Source organism: Cyprinus carpio, chromosome A7 (assembly GCF_018340385.1).
Source record: "Cyprinus carpio isolate SPL01 chromosome A7, ASM1834038v1, whole genome shotgun sequence".
In the NCBI taxonomy this organism is placed as follows: domain Eukaryota; kingdom Metazoa; phylum Chordata; class Actinopteri; order Cypriniformes; family Cyprinidae; genus Cyprinus; species Cyprinus carpio.
In genome coordinates, this window is record NC_056578.1 from 37485370 (window position 1) to 37509143 (window position 23774).

Here is a 23774-nt window from a genome sequence, read left to right on the forward strand (position 1 = left end):
TGCATCATATAACACTGAAGACTGGAGTAATGACTTTACTATCACAGAAATAAATGACAAATTCATATATTTGAATATATGATTGTATTTATATATATTTGAATATATTGGAATATATATAAATATAATATAACAGTATTACTACATTTCATATATTTATATATATATATATATATATATATATATATATATATATATATATATATATTACTTTAAATAATATATTCAAATAGAATATATATATATATATAAAATCAAATAATGTTTCCAATAAATGCAGCCTTGGTGAGCTTTAAAAGACTTCTTTCAAATACATTAGAAAATCTTAATCCTTCCTGACTTTTAGTGCATAATGGATGTCAATGGAAATTTTTTGGCAATTTCATGTTATGTTGTTATGCTGATAATTTACAGAGTTCATTTATTTTAAGGTAATCTTTTGAAAAATGTAGTCTGTAACTTGTCTGTGGTCTTAAAGACGTGCTGTAAGTAGATGGCACTTATAAGCATAAGCACATATTTGATTAAAATTAATTAAAAATGAAAAGGTCCTCAAGCTTCCATTTTACTGAGTATAGCACATTAAACAATTTTAAATGTGATGCATTTATTTATTTACATGCTTACAAAATTCTGCCACTCCGATTGGCGAATGAGCCACATACTGTGATAAATATTAAACATTTTTACAATGATAATGCATGCAGAATAATGTTTTTAATTCTTTAAATATGATTAAATATTTGATTACACTTACCTAATCTAAATAAAGGCATGCCTACAATAAAGACAGCGAGCCATTAAAACCTCGAAAGCGCTATTACTGCATTCATCCGAATCGATAGGTTACAAACAAGTGGGTAAGAAAGTATAAACAAGCCAGCGCTCTCTCCCATTGGAGGACGGCTTGGACGTGTCCTGTGAGGTCATCCCCATGGATGTGGGAGAAGCTGCGGGATGACGCCACCCTCTGGCTCCGCCCTGCTGCAAACGCGACGCGGCTCGCGTTCATTTCATTCCTGCTCTCATTCCGAGCATTCTTCGCATCTCTATCGGTGCGGCGGAGATTCCCGTTCACATTCCCGGCCGGCCCCAAAACACAAGAATAACTTTACACAGTTTGCAACAAACTATACAAACCCACACTAGAACAAAACAAAGGGGCCGAACTTAAATGTTGATATAAATAAAGCGGACGTTAAGGTAAGTTTTAAGGCAATTAACGGCTTAAGAGCAAACGATTTTATGGATTAAGTTAAAGCAGACGAGCAAATACAAAACTGTTTTGCGCCATTATTACTATTGATAGACATGTATCAAGAGGGGTCGGGCTCAGAAAGTATATTTTCAATGGGATTTAATTCGACGCTGCAGCAGCAACAGGGTGCTTTCACTTTGTCCACTGACTCAGTCTGACATAGCACGAAAATCTTTGACATTTTTCACATTTTTGCTAAAGAAGCTGACCTCGCGCGCTCGTGCTCTGCAGTAAGTCCTGTACATTTACACCCAGAAACAATACGCGTCGTTTTGGGGGAACATTTTTTTTTTTTGGACATTGATTATTGCATGAAAAGAATTTTGGACAAGATGACGGATCCAAATGTTGCTGTTTTCTCCTCCATAGTTGGCTACGCCGCACATTTCGGAGCGGAGCACAAATATAGCGCGAGGAGACTTGTTGCTCGCGTATCTTTGGCGTTTATTCACCAGCTTCGGTTCACATCTCACCCGTAAGTACGCATTTGACTTTTCTCCTCTTTACTTATCTGACTTACGTCAACTCTTGGCGTCTTTATTTAGTTATATCACAGTGGTCGTCTCGTTATTTAACATACGCAGAACGACACGGACAATACACCACGTCCCTAAGCTTTAAGATTTGTGTCTTTTATTTTTAAACCAACAACAGCAACCTGTGTCCTCGCACTGAACTTTCCAGTTACTCTGGAGAAACTTTACTTCACGCTTGTGCAATTGTAAAAGTAGCCCATTTGTTTGTCCAGAGCTGCTAGATACATTTGTAGCAGTTGCTGACATTGTTTTAATGTATCAGCTTGTTACATAAAGATTACATGGGAGAATCTGGCTGCTATTCCTCTGTCATTTCCTTTGTTGGGATTTGCCCGCCCTGTTTCTTATGGAGCAACGTCGTGCCTCTTTGCGTTGTATTTGGACTTTATAAACGACAATGCCAGTTAAAACACAAGCTTATGTGTTTTAAAGCCACTTATTTAGAAGCGCTGTTTCATCACAAGGAACGAAACTATGAACGTTAACGACAGTATAACAACGGGACGGCGTAGCTTAGCTTAGCAATTCATCAGAACTAGGCTTTACCAACTCCACTAACTATCCAGGCTTTTACCTAATGGCGCATAGGTTGTTATTCTACAGTGTTTGACGTTTTTAACAATTTCACTGTCCTTTTGTGAATTCATTCGTTGTGAAATCACACATGCCTCTGTTCCTCATTCACACCTCCATCTGCTCAAACCCCAAAATAAAACGAGCTGTGAGTTACACTTTTAGGTTATAAATTCTATATAATCAAGCTGATTATGATTCATCCATTATACAACCGTACTGTTATTAATATTGTAATAAAACTGTAACTTAGTATTAGTCACCAGAAAGCTTGTGAAAGCTTCTTGAAATTAGAGCCCTAATGATTTATTACAGCTTTAAACGCATTTTAGTGGAAACTAGAAAACAGTTGAGCAAATTTTATAGCACTAAAAATGTGCTAAGTAAATCAGCGATGCCCGAGTCACAATCTGCAGGTCATTTTACTTTTTTGGACCAATTCAAATGTCATCTTTAATGAAAATTGAGTTCACAACATACTTACAAAAAATGACAGAAATGATTGTAACCATGGATGGTTACAAACTGATTACAGTGCAATCCCCTTTAAAACCGCAGCCCCTTAGCCTGTTCTGGACTTCAACACTTAACAGGAAGCAAGTTCCTCTATTGTGTCTTTTTGGGAAAAGACCTCTTTCCTTGCAGTTAATTATTGTCTTATATTTCACATTGGCCCTTTTATAAAGAAGGGTCCGAGCGACACAATGTGTTGTTTGTGTCCTCTAACTGGGCCATTATCATGTACTACAGTAAACAGATTGACTTCTATCAGATGTAACCTCTGACATACAGTATCACAGTCATGAGAAGCAAATCTGCTTGTTGTGTAAAACTGGCATAGCAATAAGTGCTTAGTGCTCAGTGTTATGCAGTGCACACGTAGACCTGTTGAACACATGCTTGCTTGACATTTTCCAGTGAGAGAATGAAACATTGTCTCACATTGAATCCATCACTTAATGTCAGACATCTGACTCTTGATCAGATGGTTCGAAAATAGAGGAACCTTATCAAAGTACTCATTAGCTATGTATAAAAAAAGAAAGCGAACATTCAGAGTAGAAATATTTTTTGATGCTATGAATAAATAGTTTCAAACTTAACCTTTACTTAATGTGCCCTTTGTTAGTATATTGCTAATTTGTTTGTTAACTGGGTTGCCTGAGTGTAGTTTTTATTGTAAGTTATGTGTTGTTAGTTTGTGTTATTAATATATTATTTTTTATGAAATCAGTTGTCTATGAACAGCATTGATAGATAAATGCAGGCTGCCGGTGATCTTCATATCACAAACAGTACTGCATAAATCTTTCACATTTAGTGTAGATCTAAAATGTGAATTGAGTATGTGTTACATATAGTGGAGGTTTAAATAGTTACTTATTGCTCAAAACACAACTGAGAAAACTTAAAGGAGTTTTGAAGCTGATTTTCCTACTGTTTCCCTTTCAATGAAGCTGTTCGTTTAGCTTCTAAAAGTAGCGAATCGCCCTTTTCGGAAGAAGGGCTGCAATCTCTGTTAAGGAAAATCGCATGTCTCTGACCATAAATAATGAATTTGAATCAGGAGGGAAAAAACATTAATTTCAATACTTTCTGTTTCAGTGGTGCTCTGCGGCGTGGCTCAGGAAGAAAGCAGTCTTTCAGTTGTGAAATGAGAAGAGAATAGGTGCTTTGCTCAGACATAGTGGATTGAGTTACCTCTGGGAATGGAGGATTGTGGGGGAACGGGAGTGCACAGAGAGAACCTATTGTTTTTCCTGTTGTGAGCCGGGGAGGAGTGTGTGTGAGGCTGTTGAATTGTAGAAGGCAAACAGTGTTGTACTCAAGCAGACATCTGGTTTAGACCCTTTCTGCACCTGTAAGAGAAATAAATGCAATTATGAACGTTTGCTCTCACGTTTACTGCTCAGGGAATCCAAGCTAATACTGTGCCCGTTATTTGTTGTCCGTGCCGGGCTATTGATATGCCAGCAACAGGCGGCGGCTGCCGTGGCACCATATGGCTCATGTATGCTTCAGATAAGTTATCTGTTCACTTAGCTTATCAATATTTTTTTTTAATCGTTTCATATTTGAGTCAATATTTCTGTTGACTGCAATCAAATTGTTTGTAAGAAGTTTCTTTGAAAAGGATGAATGATCAAAAAGTCGGAGACTATCTTAGTCTCACTGACATCCTGGATGCTGAACAATAGCATTTCCTCTGTGTGTATTTCTTATGTTCCCGTGTGGGATGTTTGCTAACAGTCCGTTTGTGTACAAATGACTGATGGAAATCAGATGGAATAGGAGTATGTAGTATATGCAAGTTCAATATTTTTAGTAGTACTACAATTAAAATCTATTTAAGGTTGCCAAAAGCTTATGGTCGATCCACTTTTGTACGGACAAGACCCCCTGCTTGAAACATTGCATCATTCTAGTGAATCATTTAAAGAGTTGTTTTGAATAATGTCCAAATCAGCGGTTTTCTTGAATTAAAACCTGGCACATTAAAAACAAGCAATAGGTATTCAGAAATGCGCTCGGCCTTGCTAGGCATATATTGATGTTTTATTGACTGCATGTGATTTATATTCACTCGGTGGGCAACGGGGAACAAATAGGTTTATAATGGCGATACACTATGAAATAGGGCTTACCTCAACAAGGCTACAACAGATATGAATGAACCGCACAAAAGTGCCTTTGCCACTTCTAGAAGCAGCTAACTCACTTTGCTGTGCTCTGTGGTCAGGGGTAATGTGAACTACTAAACTCTGCTGGGAGACAGACCAACACAAACAGCCACGTCCTGTGTGTTTTACTCTTCATAGGCATCATTTCCTATTAAAATCTATCTGTGGTCGAGCAGGAATTAAGATTATCGCCGGGAGGGGGAAAAATTAAAGCCATGGAAAATATGAGGTCCTTGGAAAGGTCCTGCTTTTAATGATTTATTTTACATAATAGCAGGCGAACATTAAGAAGGAATTCTGTATTCCGTATTATATTTAGTGACTACAAGGATGTTGTATTTTGCGGCAATATTTTTGTTCTATTCACAAGTGCTTTCTTCAAGTAATGAAAACAGCTGTTTTAAATGAAGAGCTGAACCGATCAGATGCTGTTTTGTACAAACCCAAGTATTAGTCACTTTTTCCTGATTGATGAGCTCAGTAGATGTATTTATGATCTCTGGATGGACCCTCCGTTTTTGTTTGTAACACAATGCAATGTTTTGAAGAAAATGAATCACATATGTTGGACGGAGAAAAAAGGAAATATGTCATAATGGTTGAACGTTGGTTATTAACATCAAACTTGCCAAAGATTGACTCTTTAGCAGCTCGCTACCGCAAGCATCAAAACCGCAGCTGCTACAGTGACATTTTAAAAGGAATCAACGCCCATCATGTATCGTTCACTGTTCACTCCATTCACTTTCACACTAATGTTTTAATTGAGTTATGAATTTAGGGGATGCAAATTACTGCCACTCTGTTTTTAATGTTTCAGTGCTGGAATTGTTTATATTCATTCACATGAACTGATTTAAGTTGCATTTGTGTAAAATCAACTGCCTTTGCCTGGTTTTCTCAGACTATACTTGGAAGTATTTTTAACAATCAGTCTGGTTTACTTTTCCATCAGTTTTATCACAAATACTTTTTTGTGTTTTTGTAGGGAGCCGTATCTGTTATCAGCGAGAAGCGTAAAGTTAAACACCACCTCACTAAAAGAACCCACAAAAACGGAAATACTAAATACCACAATACCAAAAACTACAGTTTGAGTAACTGATACCAATATTTCATATTTCTTAATAATTTGATACCACACAAAAATTTATGCTAAAAACACGTTAAATATTAATATAGCACTTAATAAATAAAAATAAAAAAACGCAATGGTATAATAACAATGAAATGGTATATACATTTTTTTTTTTATAAATTATTCTAAAAATGATAGTACATGTATAGTACATGTTCTCATAATAAACCATTCTTAAAGAAATTATTCAAGTAAACATTTAGTACTTTAAAACAACAACAAAAAATCTATATATATTTAAAGTTCAAAAAGTCAAATTTTAATACAGTGTATCACTCGCTGTTTTTAGGTTTACTGATCTAACGCAGGTTAGAGTGAATGATCATTTGCTACTTTTAAAAAAAATGTGGTTGTTTAATATTGCGTTACGAACAGAAACTGGTAGCCTGGAGTCTGAGCACGACCCGTGGTAAATTGATTCTCCAAGGGAATAACTGAGTGTGTCTGCTGTTTAGTTGTAACAACAAGCCCTTAAAGAAGCTGAGGTAAATTGCCACCAAAATGAAAAGCTGGCTCTTAGCCGCTGACGTCATGTAAGTAAATGTGCTTCAGGACAACTGCCATAAAATGACTGCCAGCTTCGGAGCACACTTTGGTCCTGACAACCATTTCTGTGAGCACTGTTTGTGTTTTGCCCCCCGCTGGTAATAATAAAAAAAAAAAAAACAATTTTTTTATTAATTCGGACTTGGCTTATCAGCTGTGGTAGTGATTATGATGCACTTATATGCTTTGGAGTGATTTGTACATTTAAAACACTGAGACCACTTTAGTTTGAAGTTTAATTGTTGCATGATTTTGGAGTGTTCTCCAAGTAAACAATCCTAGTAGAAGAGATTTTCTGTGAATTCAAGAGCATTTTTGCTTGTTGTTAAAACTGAAAAGACGAGCAAGACCAGTTCCAACACTTCAAAGTTATAGCCTTGTAATTCAAACCAGATGGAGGGCTTAGTCAGTTCAGAGGAAGAAATTAATGTCGATAGAAATGGCATCCGAACAACAGTTATTCTGAAGAACGTATGGTTTATATCTAATGATATTGTGCCATTCAGCCATCTTTGGCATACCAAAATGTTGTATATTCTTATTCAAGCAAGTTTTTCCATGACCAGACACATGTGAAAAGCAATCTCTGATCCATGAATCATTAGATGAGTCAGTTCCTGAAACCGCCATAAACCTCCAAGTTCTTGGCCACAGCTGAAAGCAGGAAATCCAGGCTTCAATAACTTCCTTTCCCAGAGCTGGCCACGCTAGTGGTTAGAGCGCCCTGTTCCTTGCTAGCAATAGGAAGATGTACGTCTGTGGAACAAAGACACTTAGTCACTTCATTTACTGAAACTGTATAATTTGTGGCCTGTATTCAAATGTCGAGCGTCCAGGATCTCTGGCACCGTATTCTGGTCTCCTCCGTAGTAATAAATCCCTAGCAGGCCTTTCATTAATTGCTGCTGTATTGTTATCATGAGCGGCGGGGCCCGGGCAGATTCCCTCTGCCCTGGAGCTGGCCTGGATTTACAGGGGGAAAATACAGACTTTAAGCTACCTCTGGACATTAGTATGCAAAGTGGGCATGTTCAATGAGTTTGAAATCTTGCTACAGTGCGGCCTTAAGCTTTGTAAACACCACTTAACCTCTCCAATGCCTACTGCAAATACTAAATACTAAAGCTTACAGTTGCTGGAAACATTTACTATGGTATTCATCCATTGATTTAAAGGTGAAGTGCATCTTTTTTATATTAAAGGGATACTCCATCCAAAACGGTTTTCTTCTTTGGAACATAAAAGAAGATATTTTGAGAAATGGCTCAGTGTCACAAGCCATTGGGGCTCAATGTTGTTTGGTTCCCAATATTCTTCAAATTACTTCTTTTGTGTTCTAAGAAAAAAAAGAAAGGCATACAAGTTTGTAACTACACGGGGGGAGTAAATGACGACAGTATTTCCTTTATTTGGGTAAATTATCCCTTTAACATAGTGACACCTTTAAATTAAGCATTTGTGTAAAAACTGACCTTGTGGTGCTTTTTAAACTGTTTGTTTGAGCTGGTCAGCATTTCTACTTCTGGCTCAGCCAGTGGCATGAGTGTGGGGTGGGACTCCCTGTTTTGCGAACAATGGCAGACTGAATTAGTTTTTGCAGTACAGTTAGTGGCTCACCACTAGCAAACAAATTACACACTTCAATTTATATGGTTTATACTTTAAACTTTAATCTAAAAACAGTCAAGTAAGGATCTATTTTCTATTTGACTGACAAAATTGCTTTTGATGGTCTAACCTAATTTGCAAGGGTGATTTAATGATTTAAACATTTACATTATAGAAATTATTCTGAAAAATATTAACCTGAAAAAATATTGCTAAACATTACTGAATCAACCTAAATACAACAAAATGAAATTGATTTTAATGGCTTCTTAAAGAAATCACCCAAAAATGAATATTGTCATTATTTACTCACCCTCAAGTTGTTCCAAACCTGTATGAGTTTGTTTCTAGTGTGGAACATAAATTAAGATATTTTGAAGAATTTTGGTAACCAAACAGTTGCTGGGAGCCGTTGACTTCTGCAGTAAGGAAAAATACTATGGAAGTCAACGTGTTTTGAACATTCTTCAAAATATCTTTTGTGTACAACAGACTAAAGAAATTCATATAAGTTTGCAGCATGAGGGTGAGTAAATGATGACAGAATTTCATTTTTAGGTGAACTATCCCTTTAAGGAAACTGTTGTAATTGTAAACTTGTATTAGAGGTTTAAGAAACTTTCACATTTTGTAATACTGTCACGATTGATTGTCAGTGAACTTTTTGAAGCGATACTCTTTCAAAACAATATTTTTAATTAGCTTTGCTCAACCTGACCAGCTGGGTGGTTTTACTAGCATGTTAGTGCAGAGCCCTGTGGATGGGTCTCATCTGGTCTCCGCTGCTCATGAAGCACCAATAAACACAGGCGCATCCCTTTGCCGATGGATGACAAACAAACAGAGTATCAGAAAATTCCATGTGACCTTTCCGCCATTAGTGCTGTGGTGGGAAGAAGTGATTTATGACAGATCGAGGTGCACTCCAAACAGACGCTGTCTTTGACATGCTGGGACTTGTGAAATGCAGATGGCTTCTCTGCTCATCACTGCCATTTCATTCCTCATGCCTCACCGCATGTCGCTCGGCCCGTGTTCTCGGCTCTGGCTGGGAAATCTCTTATCACGAGCAGGATTTACTCACTGCTTTTATTACTTGGTTTATATGCACTATTTCCACACTTGCTTAACATCTACGCAAGTTGGGATGGTGGAATTTGATTCATATTGTGATATATATGCATTTATATGCATTCTAAAGAAGCATGGATAAGGTCAACAATACTGAAGTATAATTGAACTCTTTAACCCTCTACGCACACCTTGGCAATAGAATTTGCTCGAATTGATTTGCTGAAATCAAAACATGGAAGATTATACGTGAGCACCAGCCAATGAGATTGCCGTTTGCGCATTAGTTCCACCCACTACTGGAGAAACCGGCAGTTCTTAAAAGCTGAAGAATATCAAAGGAACTCCGTTATTTTGACAGGAAAATACAACAAAGAATAACGTTTAAATGTAGCTCATCAATTCTGCATCGTATGTAAGAATGGTTTGTAATTGTAGTACACACTAGTTTATTGAAATGTTAACCTAATGCCGTGTTCCAGACAACTCGGATATAATATAATATAATATAATATAATATAATATAATATAATATAATATAATAGCCTATTATAGTATTATACGTACAATATTATACTTTACATAATAAAACTCCTGTTTTTGAGCTAATTATATATTTTTAAATTATATAAGAATATATATATATATATATATATATATATATATATATTATATATATATATATATATATATATATATGTATATAATATCTATATAGAGACATTATTTCCGGGTCCAATGCATTGCTGGTATTCATTTTTTTTTCAGTCATTTAATTTAGATGTGTATTTCTATTATTTTCCCATTTTAATTATTTTCATTTATAAATTCTTTTCAAACAACAACAACAAAAAAACAAGTAATAAAGTGTACAATAAAGTACAATCAAATCCTTGTATTATAATCACATTGTACTTGAATAAAGTTATAGGTGCAATCTGCCGATTGTCCTGCAGGTGACCACATAAATCTGTCTTCTTACGATGCACTTATGGCTTTACGATTACTTCAGAGCACTCGTAGATCTACGATGATTTTCAAGTGTTACTTAAGTTATGATGCTTTTGGGAAACAGAGCGTAATATTAATATCAATCGTACGATCGTTTTTACAAACTTCTTAGGCTTTTGGGAAACACAGCCCTGATTGTTTTCTATTTTGGAACACAAAGAGCAGAATTCGGTCAGTTCCATGCAATCAAATTTACATTTTCCATGCAATCAAATTTTATTTGTTTATTTTTGATAATTCTATTTATGATTTTTTTCTCGTAATATGTGCATATTCAAGTTGCACAAATAAGATTAAAGCTTACATTTCTGTATGTTCCTCACACTAAGCTTTTGTAAGGCTTCAGAAGACTTAGAATGTACGAGTGGTTGGGCTACTTTTCAGTATCATTTTTTTGGTCACCTTTCACTTTGTATGGAATTGAGCATGAATTAATATTCTTTAAAACAATGGAACAACAAAAATCATATGGGCTTGGAATGACATGAGGGTGAGTAAATGATTACAAAATATTCATGTCTGTGTAAAATATTACTTTGAGCCCCAGGCAGGAAATGGGACTAATGTTTCTGCCCTTCCGTGTGCCATCGGTGTGATGGGCCAAACATTGCACATGATTGTGGTGCATTGGAGGCAGGTGGAGAAAGTTGTTTCGACAGGCCCTGTAAATCAATCCAGCACTCTGGCCAGCAGAAATTGATCCCAGAGCGGCCTGTAGTTGCAGCACCGGGCGGTAAGCTTCGGGCCTTAGGTTTGAGTTGGATACTATCAGATGGTTTCACTGCATCTAACCCCCTTAGTTTAAAGAGGCATGAAATAAACGCTTGGGTCTTGCCAGCAGGAGAGCGCCAGTAGCCGTCCACTCCACTGGACCTTTGCTGTCTGCTTTAGGAGATTGGTCGTGAGAGACTCAATCATTGATTCATCAGCGCTCTGGGACTTTAGATTTATTCATGGAACCAGCAGAAAGATCCAGTACAAAACAGATCAATTGATTTTCTCTCCGCACAACCAGAGATTCTTGGAGAGTTCATAGACTTGTGAAAAACTAGAAAAGCATTCCTAATGATGTTTAGATACTTAATGTATCTGTTTAATTTCAAAAAATATTTTAAAAACAAATATTCAAAGAAAGAAATATCGCAAGACCTACTAAGTTATATGCAACAAGAAAACTGATAATTGGCTGACAAGGCATTTTGATGAAGCATTTTGATTTCATTTCAGTCATTGTAGACTTTGGTTCCAATGAAAATATGTTATAATGCAAACAATGTTAATGAAATTTGAATGGTCCTTTTCAATTCCGACTTAAAAATTAGTAAAATTGCCTCTCAAGGTTCATGTGTTGTACTAAAGTTGTTTCAAACATTCCAGCGATAATGAATTTGTTAGGAGGACGGATGCAGCGCGTGGAATCTCAGTTATGTCTCGCTGCTATGAATATGCATAATTTGATGCTGCTTGTTCCAAACAAGCGTACTTTGAAATACTTCAGACATTACTGAAATAATTCCCCAAAGCAAATAATTGACAACATGAGGTATTTAGTAATTATATGGTAATTATAGTTCTTTATTCAGAGACCTTAACCACCGTGGGTCATTATGGGGTCAGTGAAAGTCGTTCACTGAGCCATTATTGCACCTTCAGAGATAACAGCACAAAAGGAGTCCGCACGGAAAATTACATTTCAGACCTCTCATCTTCTATTTCATTACCTCGGCCCTGTGTGATGGCTGAAATTGGTTCTCTTCATTTAGGGAGCCAAATTCCTGCTTAGCTAGAACCTGAGTGGTTTATGTAATCTGTCGATAAGTGTCATCTCCCATCATGCCATGTCACAGCCACGGGCCGCTCTCACCATGGCATTCACTTGTTGCCTGCTTCCTCCTTTATCTCGCTAATAAGACCATTTCCATGGTGCTGGAGACGGGCAGATAGGAACATGCAATTATTTGTTAAGGCTGCAACTGTTTCTACAGGTGACATTCCTGCCTCTTAGAAGCTGTGATAATTAGTGTTCTAACAGGCTGTGGCACACTAGACTTTGACTTTGACAGACTTGTGACCAGAGCCAGAGATATAGGAAGCCATTCTCACTAAAGTTAGTGGAGAGCCACTTATCTTGCACCTATGAATGTTCTGTGCTGTTGCTTTCGCCTAAGTTCAAAGCAAAATGACTGATTACTATATGTCAGCGATTTCAATTTCTTTTTATTAAAAATGTATTTCCTAATATGTAAAAAAAAAAATAAATAGTCCAGTAATTGTAATATTATGTTCTGTTGTAGCATTACCCCTTGCATGTTAAAAAAATATTTTAGATGGCTATATAATGCTTTTTCTAATAATAGTGTAGTCCTCTAAACCTCATTCAATGCATTTTACTATATTTAAATTTCTTCTGCAGAAGAAATTTTCTCTACTTATAAAGCTTTACACAATTCCCCTGTATATTACAATTATTCAGAATAGTTTGATATAATAATGACAAGTTAATGAACATGCAAATGTGTGTTTTGAAATGATTAAAATGGACATAGCACATGAAGCATGATGCCTTATGAGACTTGGAGCAGAGCACACACCACTACAACAAGAGATGTGCAAGCACAAATATGCTATTGAAATGCAAATTCCCACCACAAAAGAGTATCCCCTTAATGAGCACATTCATAAACCTTATTTGAGATTCCTAACCGATATATGAATTAGCATAAGAATTATGTTAATAATGTAATATATTAATTATACCAAAGCAGAAAAGCATCAAATCTATGTACTCACAGTAGTTACTGTGAATATTTATACAGTACTTCTCTAATAACTTGTTCACCTACACGTGACTCACTTTGCCTGGTTTTAAATAATCAGAATAATTGGACCATGCAGGCATGTGTTCACTTTAATGACAATGATGAAACGCCCCCACAGACATGTTCAAAACTCTCCGTGTCACCTCTCATACGTTTCCTCTCTTCCGTATCCCGTTGTGGGAGAGACTAAATAATGGCATCGAGTTGTGAGGGAGGCATGTTCAGGCACATCCTGGCTCAGGTCTGCTGGTGTATTATCAGCATCACACACATATAATGCAACACAAATGTGCTGACACACTTGAGCACACAGACACAAAAGCTTGCACGCATACACACACATATGCACGCATAGAGAGGTATAGAAGTGAACAAGTCTCTAATGTGTGCAGAAGGTTAACAGTGTTTGGTTTAGTGCCTCAGGCCAGTACAGGGAATTACAGCTTGACTGGCAGCTGCTGTATAATGTATGAAGAATTAAAAATAACAGTCAATCCTGTAGGAAACTTTGGGCTCGTATGATCACAGTCATGATTATTCATATCACACAAGTTTTGAACAACAGAATAAAAGAATATTGTATTGTTTCCTGAAGTCAGGCAATATGATGATTATAAGAAGCAGTGTTTTCATATCTAAACACAACCAGGCCAGGCCTGATGCAGTTCTGGCTTCAATCTTCTGCTTCCCAGTACAATAATAATATTCAAAAGATTTTTTTATATAGCCTATCTGTTGTTTATTCAATAGTTTCACATACTTCAAGCAAGATGAATACAAAATGTAGACATTCAAATGAAAGATATGTTGAAATTTTATTTTAAATATTTTAATATGCGATATACTTTGTTCTGTGAATTAATTTTGGGCTGGGGAACAAAATTTGGTTTTTAAGATATTCAAAGGAAAATGAGTGAAAAGGTTTTTCCCTTTAGGTATTATGTGTAAGCACGCCCTCTGAGCAACTTGCAGGTGCTCACATTGTTTGAGCACAGAGTAGCACTTGTTTCTCCATTATAGTGTAATTTTTAATGAATCAAAATGGAGAGGCTTCCAGCTACATCCTTATTCACTCTTGCCAAAATGCATTTGTCAAGGCTTTTTGGCTGTGTGTGTGTCTTTGAGCTGCTGTGGCATAAGGAAATCTTACTTTGTCTGTCTTTCTGTAATCTTTGTGGTAGTTAGTTGTTTCATTTTGTACGCAGAATTTTGCATTTTGCAAGTGTTAGTTCTAAGTCTATATTAAAAATGTAACTATACCTGTCACTCATTTGTATGTAGGTTTCGTCGTAACGGCTGCATGTGCGAATTAAATGAACTTCATGGTCGAAATGTGCTCTTGCTGAGTTGTTAATACAGTATATATACATTATACAGTATAATAATGCTTCATATACATTTCAAAATAAATATTTATTCTTTTTCATATATTTAAACTCATTTGTAGCATACAATAAATGCATTTTAGTTTTTAATGATTATTATTATTATTATTTTGTTTAGAGTTATAATATTGCAATATTTATTGGTTATTGGCCAAAGCATTAAAAATGTTTATTAATATCACCAGATTTAATATTGGTACATCCTTAAAGCTGATAAAAAACATTATTGCCAAAAAAAATTAGTGATAGAAGTACAGAAAAAAAAAACTGTGAAACTAATTTAAATTACAAATTCCAACACTATTAAGTCTGTTTTAAAGTAGTATATCTAATAATCATGCGTGCCGTTAATTTAAAATGATGGCAAAAATTTAAGTGCAATACTTGAAGGCTACATTGTTTTCATTTAATTGTTTTTTTTTTTTTAAATCAGTATTTAACTTTTTTTAATGAAGCAGCTTCTTCAATAGCATATTAATTTTTTTTTTTGGTGTCTAGTATTGTGAAATTTAACTGGTATTAGTAGTATCAACTTCTCAGATTTTGGTATTGTGACAACATTCGTTTAGATAATATTAAAGTGTAAGAATTACTTTCTTTGTTCATAATTCTTTTGAAATGTATGTCTGTTTCTCTCGTGTAAATTTAATAAGCTCCCTCCTAGAAGTAGAGAAATGGTCCCAGCAAACATTTAACTACTGTTTGTCTCTATTTAGACAAGACATGTAAGAACTGACAGTTTGCTGCGAAATTTTTCTGAGAGCACCCACAATAAGACGCAGACCTGATAGAGTTGTCTTCTTAAATGTTGTTAACTTTTATGGCAAGCATTTTGTTTTCCTCTTACATCGCTGTAAGACTTGCAATGGATTTTCTTGGTCCCATCTGATGAATGAATGCTTTATTATCAATTGCAGGGGAAAAGGCTAAAAGATAAAATCCTGCTTTAATCATACTCCCATTTTTTGTGCATGTTGAAGTAATCCAATAATGCAGCGCTCTCGAACTAGGCGGAAATTATCATTATCTTTTAGGCGGCATTGATCTGGGCCTCCCATGAGAGATGTTGCATGAAATAGTGGCAGAGGTGAATCAGTTACGATGATGTATCGAAGGCTAAATGATCATCGAGGGACTTTAGCCATGTAGCGTGATTAGGCTGTTTTTAAGGCTATTGATTTTTTTCTTTAACACTCATTTTTGTAAATGCATGTCCATTTCAAAATTTATCTGCTACAGCAAACATTGCTATTTTTTAATCGTGAATGCAAATAGTACATTTAAAAGATACAACCCATGGCCTAATCTCTAACATTTAACCCAACCGCATGACCCAGTCCAGCAGAAAAGATCCGCTGCATCAGGTCGACTCTTTCTCTTCAATAAAGAGCGCCTGCCTATCTAGAACCAGCTACTACACTTTCCATTACCATCAAAGGCAGAATAACCTCCAATTAATGTAAGTGGAAATGTAAATTCAAAGTAGATCCATTTGGTCTGATGATAGAACTCAGAGCAATGAGTGGTTAGAAATTGCCTTGGTCTAGTTTTATTCTGAGCATCCATCTCGTGCAGTTTAAGCTTGGCATTCATCATGTGCAAATTAAGCTTTAATTGCTATCACATTTTACTACCAAGTCTTAAATAATCTATTGAAAATATGGTCATTCCCTAAATGATGTGTCATTTAAAATAGACAAATGACTGTGCTTTATCAGTAGGGTTTGTAATATTATCAACAATGCTTTATTGTGAATCTTGACCGTCTGTTTTTCAAATAATCATTTTACACCCTAATTTTTTCCCATATGTTATATTAAAGCATGTAATGCACAATGATTCGCCACAGGTTGGCAAGTTACTGTAATGTTGGTCGCTAATAAGTATGTGTCTTTGTGTCATTGTTACAGGTGCTCATGTTTCCACAAATAACAATTTGCTTGCTTAGTGTTCTGTAAAAGTACGGTATGTACTTTTATTCTGGCCTGTGAGAATGTAGTAATACATTTTTTGTAATACAGCATTGGGATATATTGCCACATCATAAAATTAAATCTTGCAATCAGTCTTGTACTGTTAACGTTACATGTTAGCATCTTTCTAAATTCTCTGTGATGAGTGATGAGATAAGCTGAAGCTGCCATTGCAGGTATTACAAATATGAACCATGGAATTAAGTAAGATTAGAAAATGCCAAAAGTGAACCATCACTGATGCTGCCTCTTCCATTGCACAATGGTTTGTTGGCATTATTAGCTGAAAAAAAATTCACTCAGAATTTGCTAGTAAAGTTCACAAATTATTAGAAAGAAACATCAAGTAACGAATTAAACAGGAAGACAGAAATAGTATTAGAAAACAGTCACACTTTATTTATTTGTTAATTTATTAGTTTTATGAAAACATTAATTATTAATTTTGACTATTTTAACTTATAATTTGTTTATTATTAACAGTTTATAAGGTAGTTGTTAAGTTTAGGTATTGGGTAGGATTAGTGATGTAGAATGTGGTCAAGCAGAATATGTACTATATAAGCATTAATAAACAGCCATTATGATACTAATAGGCATGCTAATAAGCAACTAATTAATATTGAGAATTGGACTCTATACTAAAGTGTTACCTAGAAAACATACTCAGTAAATCTCACTATTAACTAACCACATGCATATTACTAGCATATTGGCTGTTTATTAGTAATTATAAAGCAAATATTAATGCCTTAATGTGCATGACCATATTCACATATCCCATACTTAAACTTTACAACTACCTTACTAACTATTAATAAGCTGTAAATTAGGAGTTCTTTGAGGCAAAAGTCAAAGTTAACAGTTAGTTAAGAGTGAGAATTGGTCCTCAAACTAAAGTATGACCACATACTCTAATAATCTTTGTTTTAGTACAACTTAAAAAAAATGCACACACACACACACACACACACACACACACACACACACACACACACACACACACACACACACACACACACACACACACACACACACACACACACACACACACACACACACACACACATATATAAACTAAAAGTATATAATTCACCAAACTTGGGTATACTACTTTCAATGCACTAATACATTTTATCTAGCATACTAAAGGATGGATAGCATAAAAATAGGAAAACATCATATAAAAGTCAGTGTCCCTTTTAAGGAAACTCAAAAAGGCAGATATTTCCAGTCATGGAAATAAATCTCCTTGGTATTGCTAATCGGGAATAAAATTAGATTTTGATCAAAAATGGTGCTACTTTATCTCAAATCCCACACACACACACACACACACACACATACACACAAAAATTTCAGGCTAGTCCAGCTAACTGTTATGGTTCCACTACTGTGGAGGAACGAGGAGACACAGCAGTTAACTCAAAAACACAGTCTTTAATCTTCTAATTCGGGGGAAACACAGGGAAGGCCGACACACACGTAGCACATTGACCAATACAATACCTGACGGGAAACGAGGGGCAGAACACACTTTAAATACACAGGAGCAAATTAAGATAATTAATGACACAGCTGGAACTAATACAACTAATCAGGGAACAGGAAACAGGAAGGACCAAATAAGGGCATAAAAACAACATGAGCACGTGGGGGGAGAAAAAAAACACACACGAAACAGAGTCTGACATTACTCCTACCTCTCGGAAGGTGCGTCCTCGCGCCACACAACATCAAATGGGGAGGGGGGTGGGTGCTCTGGAGGTCCCTCAGGACAGATACAGGACAGCAGGCCTCCAGAGCGATACCCGTTCTGGGACCTAAGGGGGATCAGGCAGCTTGGGGCGCCATGGCAGAGCAGCCTCTGAGTCCGTGGCCCCGGCTACCGCCCTGGCCTCTATGGCTGGAGCCCTTTAAACCCCCCCACCCCCCAAAAAAATACTTGGGGAAGATTACGGGCTCCGAGGCCATCCATGGGCCAGACAGAGGGACCACTACCCTCTCCCGGCCTAATTCAGGACAGGAGCCCTCCTTGGGCCAAACTCAGGAACAGAAGCCCTCACAGGGCTGAAAGTGGGAATTGCAGCCCTATCTTGACGCTGGTCTGGGGATAGAACCATCTCTCAACTCTGGTCAGAGGATAGAGCTGATACTGGAGCGAGCTATGGGTCTGGAGCCCACACTGGAGCGAACTCTGGGGCAGTTGGTGGGTTTGACTTCAGAGTGGCCGGCAAACTTGACTCAGGAGTGGCCGGTGGGCTCATGGGAGCCGTGGCCAGTGGGCTTGTCTTCGGAGAGGCCGGAAAACAAAAGAAAACACTTTCAAAAAATGGAAAACAAACATGAGGAAAGGAATTTAACAGAATTTAAGATATTTTGGAAGAAAACATGAAAGGGTTGTGACTGTCCCATTGACTGCCAAGTAAATTACACTGTCAAGGTCCAAAAAAGTATAAAAGACATTGTCAGAATAGTTCATCTGCCATCAGTGGTTCAACTTTTCTCCGCTGTGGATGTCAGTCATTCAATCAGCCTTTAATCCCTGGTCACATTCGGATATGACAGTCAGCTCAGTAAAGTTCTCTCCAAGATCATTCTGTATTCCCATTATCATACTTGATTTGTAAATAAATGTCTATGATTTTGCAAAAAGGACTTTATCTTCTTACCAGAGTTTAATGTTTAACTAATGCTAAACTAAATCTACCCGTTGAAATGGGATTGCTGATGTCACTTTGAAACCACACCCTATTGTCGCTGGTATTTTTCTATAGGGAAATCAGACTCCATCAGGCGAAACAGACGTGTTGAGACATTGGCCTTAACTCCCTCTCTCAAGTAGGCCATACTTGACCAAGGGATCCATGGCAGTCATTTTTCAAGAAGGCTTTCTGTTAGCATATGGGAGTCAGCACTGCCAGGATAGCCGAAGTAAACATGTTTATCTACGCTGAGCTCCTGAGCATTCCCCTCAAACTGGCCATCTTTAAACAGTTTGTATATCTGACAGTGGGGGGAGAAAGCGGTTCCAAGATGAGGTACTGCACCGAACAACCACATTACGTTTGCAGCAGTGCTGGAAGTGTTTACCAGTGTAGTTCATTATTCAGTTAGGTTGGGGTGGGGGTGGGGGGGCAAACCATTTAGTGGTCAGAAAGGGGAGGCTTTTTTCCTCTCTCATCAGTCTGTGAGTCTGTTCTGCAGTGTCAGCATTCAGCACACAAACACAGAATTCAGTAAAAGCTCCCTCCACTCTCCCAGAGCGTTTTTCCCCCTTTTTTCCTACAGCCTGCTCCCTTCCCCCCTCGTGAACTGACATTCTAGAAGAAACATATGCTGCTAGTCCCACATCACAACAGCTTGTGCTGGCTGAATGGAAGCAGGCACGGAGAGAGGAAGCTGTCGGGAGGGTGGGGGAAGGGGTGGAGTGGCACACTGAGTAACGGGGAAAGTCTCTAAGAATGAAAGTCCTCGGAGGTGTTGTATGTTGGACATCCTTGGCAGTTCATGTGAAGCTGGGTGGAGAATTTAACATTTTCAGAAGGAAATTGCATTCTCATGGTTTATGACCCCGGTTTATGGGGTGATTTGGAGTAGTGGCCAAAACTCAGGGCTGATAACCGGAAAATCGCTTGTTCGAGCCTTCTAAAGTCAAAACAATATTAAAATGGACTATTTAGTTTCTTAATACATGTTCCTACATGACATTGGCAGTTATTTTAGTATCTTCAAGATACTATTGTAGTTTTTATTATTATTTTGAATGAGTTTTTTTGTGTTTTCATTTTAATTTTAGTTTTGTTGTGTTTAAGTAATTTTTTGTATTTTTTTTATGTCTAACATTTTTAATTTATTTTTCTAGTTTTTTTTAGATTTAAAATGAGAAATGTTAAGAAATGAGAAAAGTCTTTTAAGTATATATATATATATATATATATATATATATATATATTTTTTTTTTTTCTATTCGTTTTTATTTTATTTCTGTTAACACTTGTTTTATTTCAAATTACGATTTTCTTATGGTTTCAGTTTTAGTTAACTATATTAACCAAGCTTAATGGTCCATCATGTTATTCCCTATATAATCATAACTTTCCTTTTCAGCTCGCATCACAAATCCCTTTTTGAATCCCTCTACTCCAACTACTATAAAATCACATATCAAGTTTTTTTTTTTTTTTTGTCTTGAATATTTACTTATTTTCATTTAAAAATATGTCAGATTAGTCACTTGTTCAGTCACTTTCTGACTTGCTGACTTTATAAAAAAGTGCCCTTAAGAAAGGCACACTTGACCAAATGACTACATACATTAGTTTTTTTCATTAACATAAAGTTTTTGGAAGGCCATTTATGTTTTTCTACTTCCTGTGTGATTTTTGTGTATTTATTTTTAATTAGATTTCACTATTGTATGTTGCTCAAGTTACAGCACATCACAGCACACTGTACATTGCAGAATAGATGTTAGGTCATTATTTAAATTCATAGGAATATGATGGCAGTATTGCCCTAGATGTTGACAAGAAGGGGCAACTCGAGACCAGGCAGCTGGGTTTGATATTGTTCTTCTTTCAGCAGAGGAGTTTTATGGTTTTTATGCAATTTTATGCAATTTCATGGAGATGCCAGGTGGTTTTAGGAAATGTTTGAAGGTTAAACCTTCTAGTCAGAAACTTTTTCCTCAAGCAATTGGATTTCAGTTACAGATGGATGTCTTCAAAATTCATAGTCATAATTCTCCATACCAAAAAACAAAAACAAAAACCAAAATTGAAAGTAATTTAAGGACCACTACCTTCATTTTTGTATTCCCACTTTGACTGTCATTTTAAGGAAAATAACAAATTCAGTGTTACGGTGCTATGTAGTTGAATGTGTGTAATTTTTTCATTGTTAAAGTACTTTTTGTCAAATGCCAATTTAATGTGTAGAGACAACTATGAGTAAGCCATTCACTGAATTCACCAAAGAGGGCAACCACTTTTAAACTTGGCTCTATTTTTATGAATGGTTGGAAATGCTCAGGCTCAACCAGTGCCATGAACTGAAAATGATCCTAACACCAAACAGTTGTATCACCTGATATCTCAGTGACAGATATCTGTTCCAGAGAGAGTAACCACAACTCTGTTTTTGTTTATTGTCACTTCCAGGATTCACCCTAGTCTGCTCCAGGCTTCGGCTTGGAGGTCCCAACCGCCACCATTGATCCCAGCAGCTGGAGTGGCAGTGAAAGCTCTGCCGAGGATATTGAGAGGATGAGTGACTCGGCAGACAAGCCCATTGACAACGATGCTGAGGGAGTGTGGAGTCCTGACATAGAGCAGAGTTTCCAGGAGGCACTGGCCATCTACCCGCCCTGTGGACGCCGCAAAATTATCCTCTCGGATGAGGGCAAGATGTATGGTAAGAGCTCTTTCAGACTGTTCCCTATAAGATACGGGCAAAATCAGTTTATCTGTTTCAACAGTAGAGAGAGAAATGCAAGGTGTCATTTATATTTGGCATTTATAAAATGGCAAATAACACATTGCCCTTACAAGCTGCACATGCTATATCTCTTGAATGGTCATCTGAGGTTTTGTCCGAAGCAGTCACAACCATCACAACAGTTTGTCACTTAGGATCACTTGGTTTCCAATTTTTGTTGAACTGGGTGGCCCCAGACACAGTGACATCTAGTTGGTCCAAAATCTTGCTCAGTGGCTGTTTGTTAAATCAACAGGAAATCAATATTGACCCAGTTTTGTAATACATGTTCCTGGTACTGTTGGCCACAATTCAGGTCATTCAAAAAAAATAAAAAATAAAAAATAAAGAAATTATGTCAGGCATAAATATTGGTATTATAATTTTACAGTAGTAATGTAAAATTAGTATTATTATTGTTATTATATAGCCATATTGATATAATCATGAAGTTATGTGCCCTACAAATAAGCACAGCAAATATGATTTTTTTCCCCGCATTTTAAATCGCAATTTTTATTTTTATGAGAAAAATCCTTTCAATTTGATTTGAAGTCAGTTTGAAATCAATTTGATTTTCCAAAAAAATCTGCATATTTCGTGCAGACCTAATAAGTGTATATTGTAGTAATTTGTATAATTTGTATATAATGTGTATATTGTTACAATAAAAGAGACTTTTAACAATAACAGTTTACATATTTAATTTAATTTATTTCTACAAAATAGTGTCACATTTTAACATCCCAAATGAATAATTATTACCTTGTTGGTAGTGGACAAAATGTTATTATTGGTACATGCATTGTTTCTTTCGTAATCTCTTATCAAATTATAGTATGTGCTTTATTTCTGAAACAACTGTTCTTTTCAACTGACGTCATCAAGCCCTCTTATTTTTCACTCCTTCAGCCACCTGACCTCTTTATAAGAACCAATCCATTCCTGGTGCATAAAATCAGGACCTAGATTTTTTTTTCTTACTGAATATCCTGTTTCATACTCCATTATTAAAGTAAAATGAATTGGCAACACTGTTTTCGTGTTAAATACGTACTGTAGAAATGTGTAATTTTTACTGTGGACAGAGATATTACTTGTCGCTGGTAACTTGTCAAGTTGCCTCTGGTTAAGACACATTGTCAGTGTCACATGACAAAGTAACAAGACAAATTCCCTACGATGTAGCCTCAGCACTCAGCGTGCGTGGATTGTCCCAGAGGTGATCGCTGGAGGTGAGAAGTGAAACTGAGGGCTCTGAGGAATCACATGAGAGTGAAGTGGTGGAGAAGATGAGAATAATTGTCAATCAGGACTCTCCGAAGTCTTCGCGGGCCTCTGCAGCAGGCTTCCCATTCGTTCGCTTGTTGTTGAGTAGTGGGAGTGTAAGTAAAGCAGCATGAACTATTAGTCAGGAGCAGATGGTACTGCGGCTGTCACCAGCTGTGCCACCCCCTCCTCCTCCTCTCCTGCCTTCCTCCCCCTTTCGTCCATTCCAGGTTGGGTGATGTCATGGAAAGAGGGAATATTTTCTTTCCGCAGTGTTGGAGTCTCTCACAGCTTGTCAGTGTCAAGTGAAAGCAGAAGGCCCTAGGGGCATTCGTTTGCAGCTGTCATGTGACCCCTCCGGCCAAATCAAATGTAAAGTTTAGGAGTGGCAGCAAAGCCTCTCAAGCTGCTACTACAAAGAGCATTTC

General features: G+C 36.7%; 1 protein-coding gene across 8 annotated transcripts in view; it reads left to right on the top strand.

Annotated features, from left to right (window-relative positions):
- Positions 1–997: 997 nt before the first annotated feature.
- LOC109094182 (transcriptional enhancer factor TEF-1) overlaps positions 998–23774 on the top strand; it is a 69691-nt gene continuing 46914 nt past the window's right edge. For 5 of the 8 annotated variants that reach the window (XM_042761044.1, XM_042761048.1, XM_042761050.1 and 2 more), the window contains exons 1-3: positions 999–1203; positions 1628–1733; positions 21762–22014. In XM_042761044.1, the coding sequence (XP_042616978.1) occupies positions 21867–22014 (148 nt within the window). In that variant the 5' untranslated portion in view covers positions 999–1203; positions 1628–1733; positions 21762–21866. The other 3 variants (XM_042761047.1, XM_042761045.1, XM_042761046.1) reach the window with 3 other exon arrangements.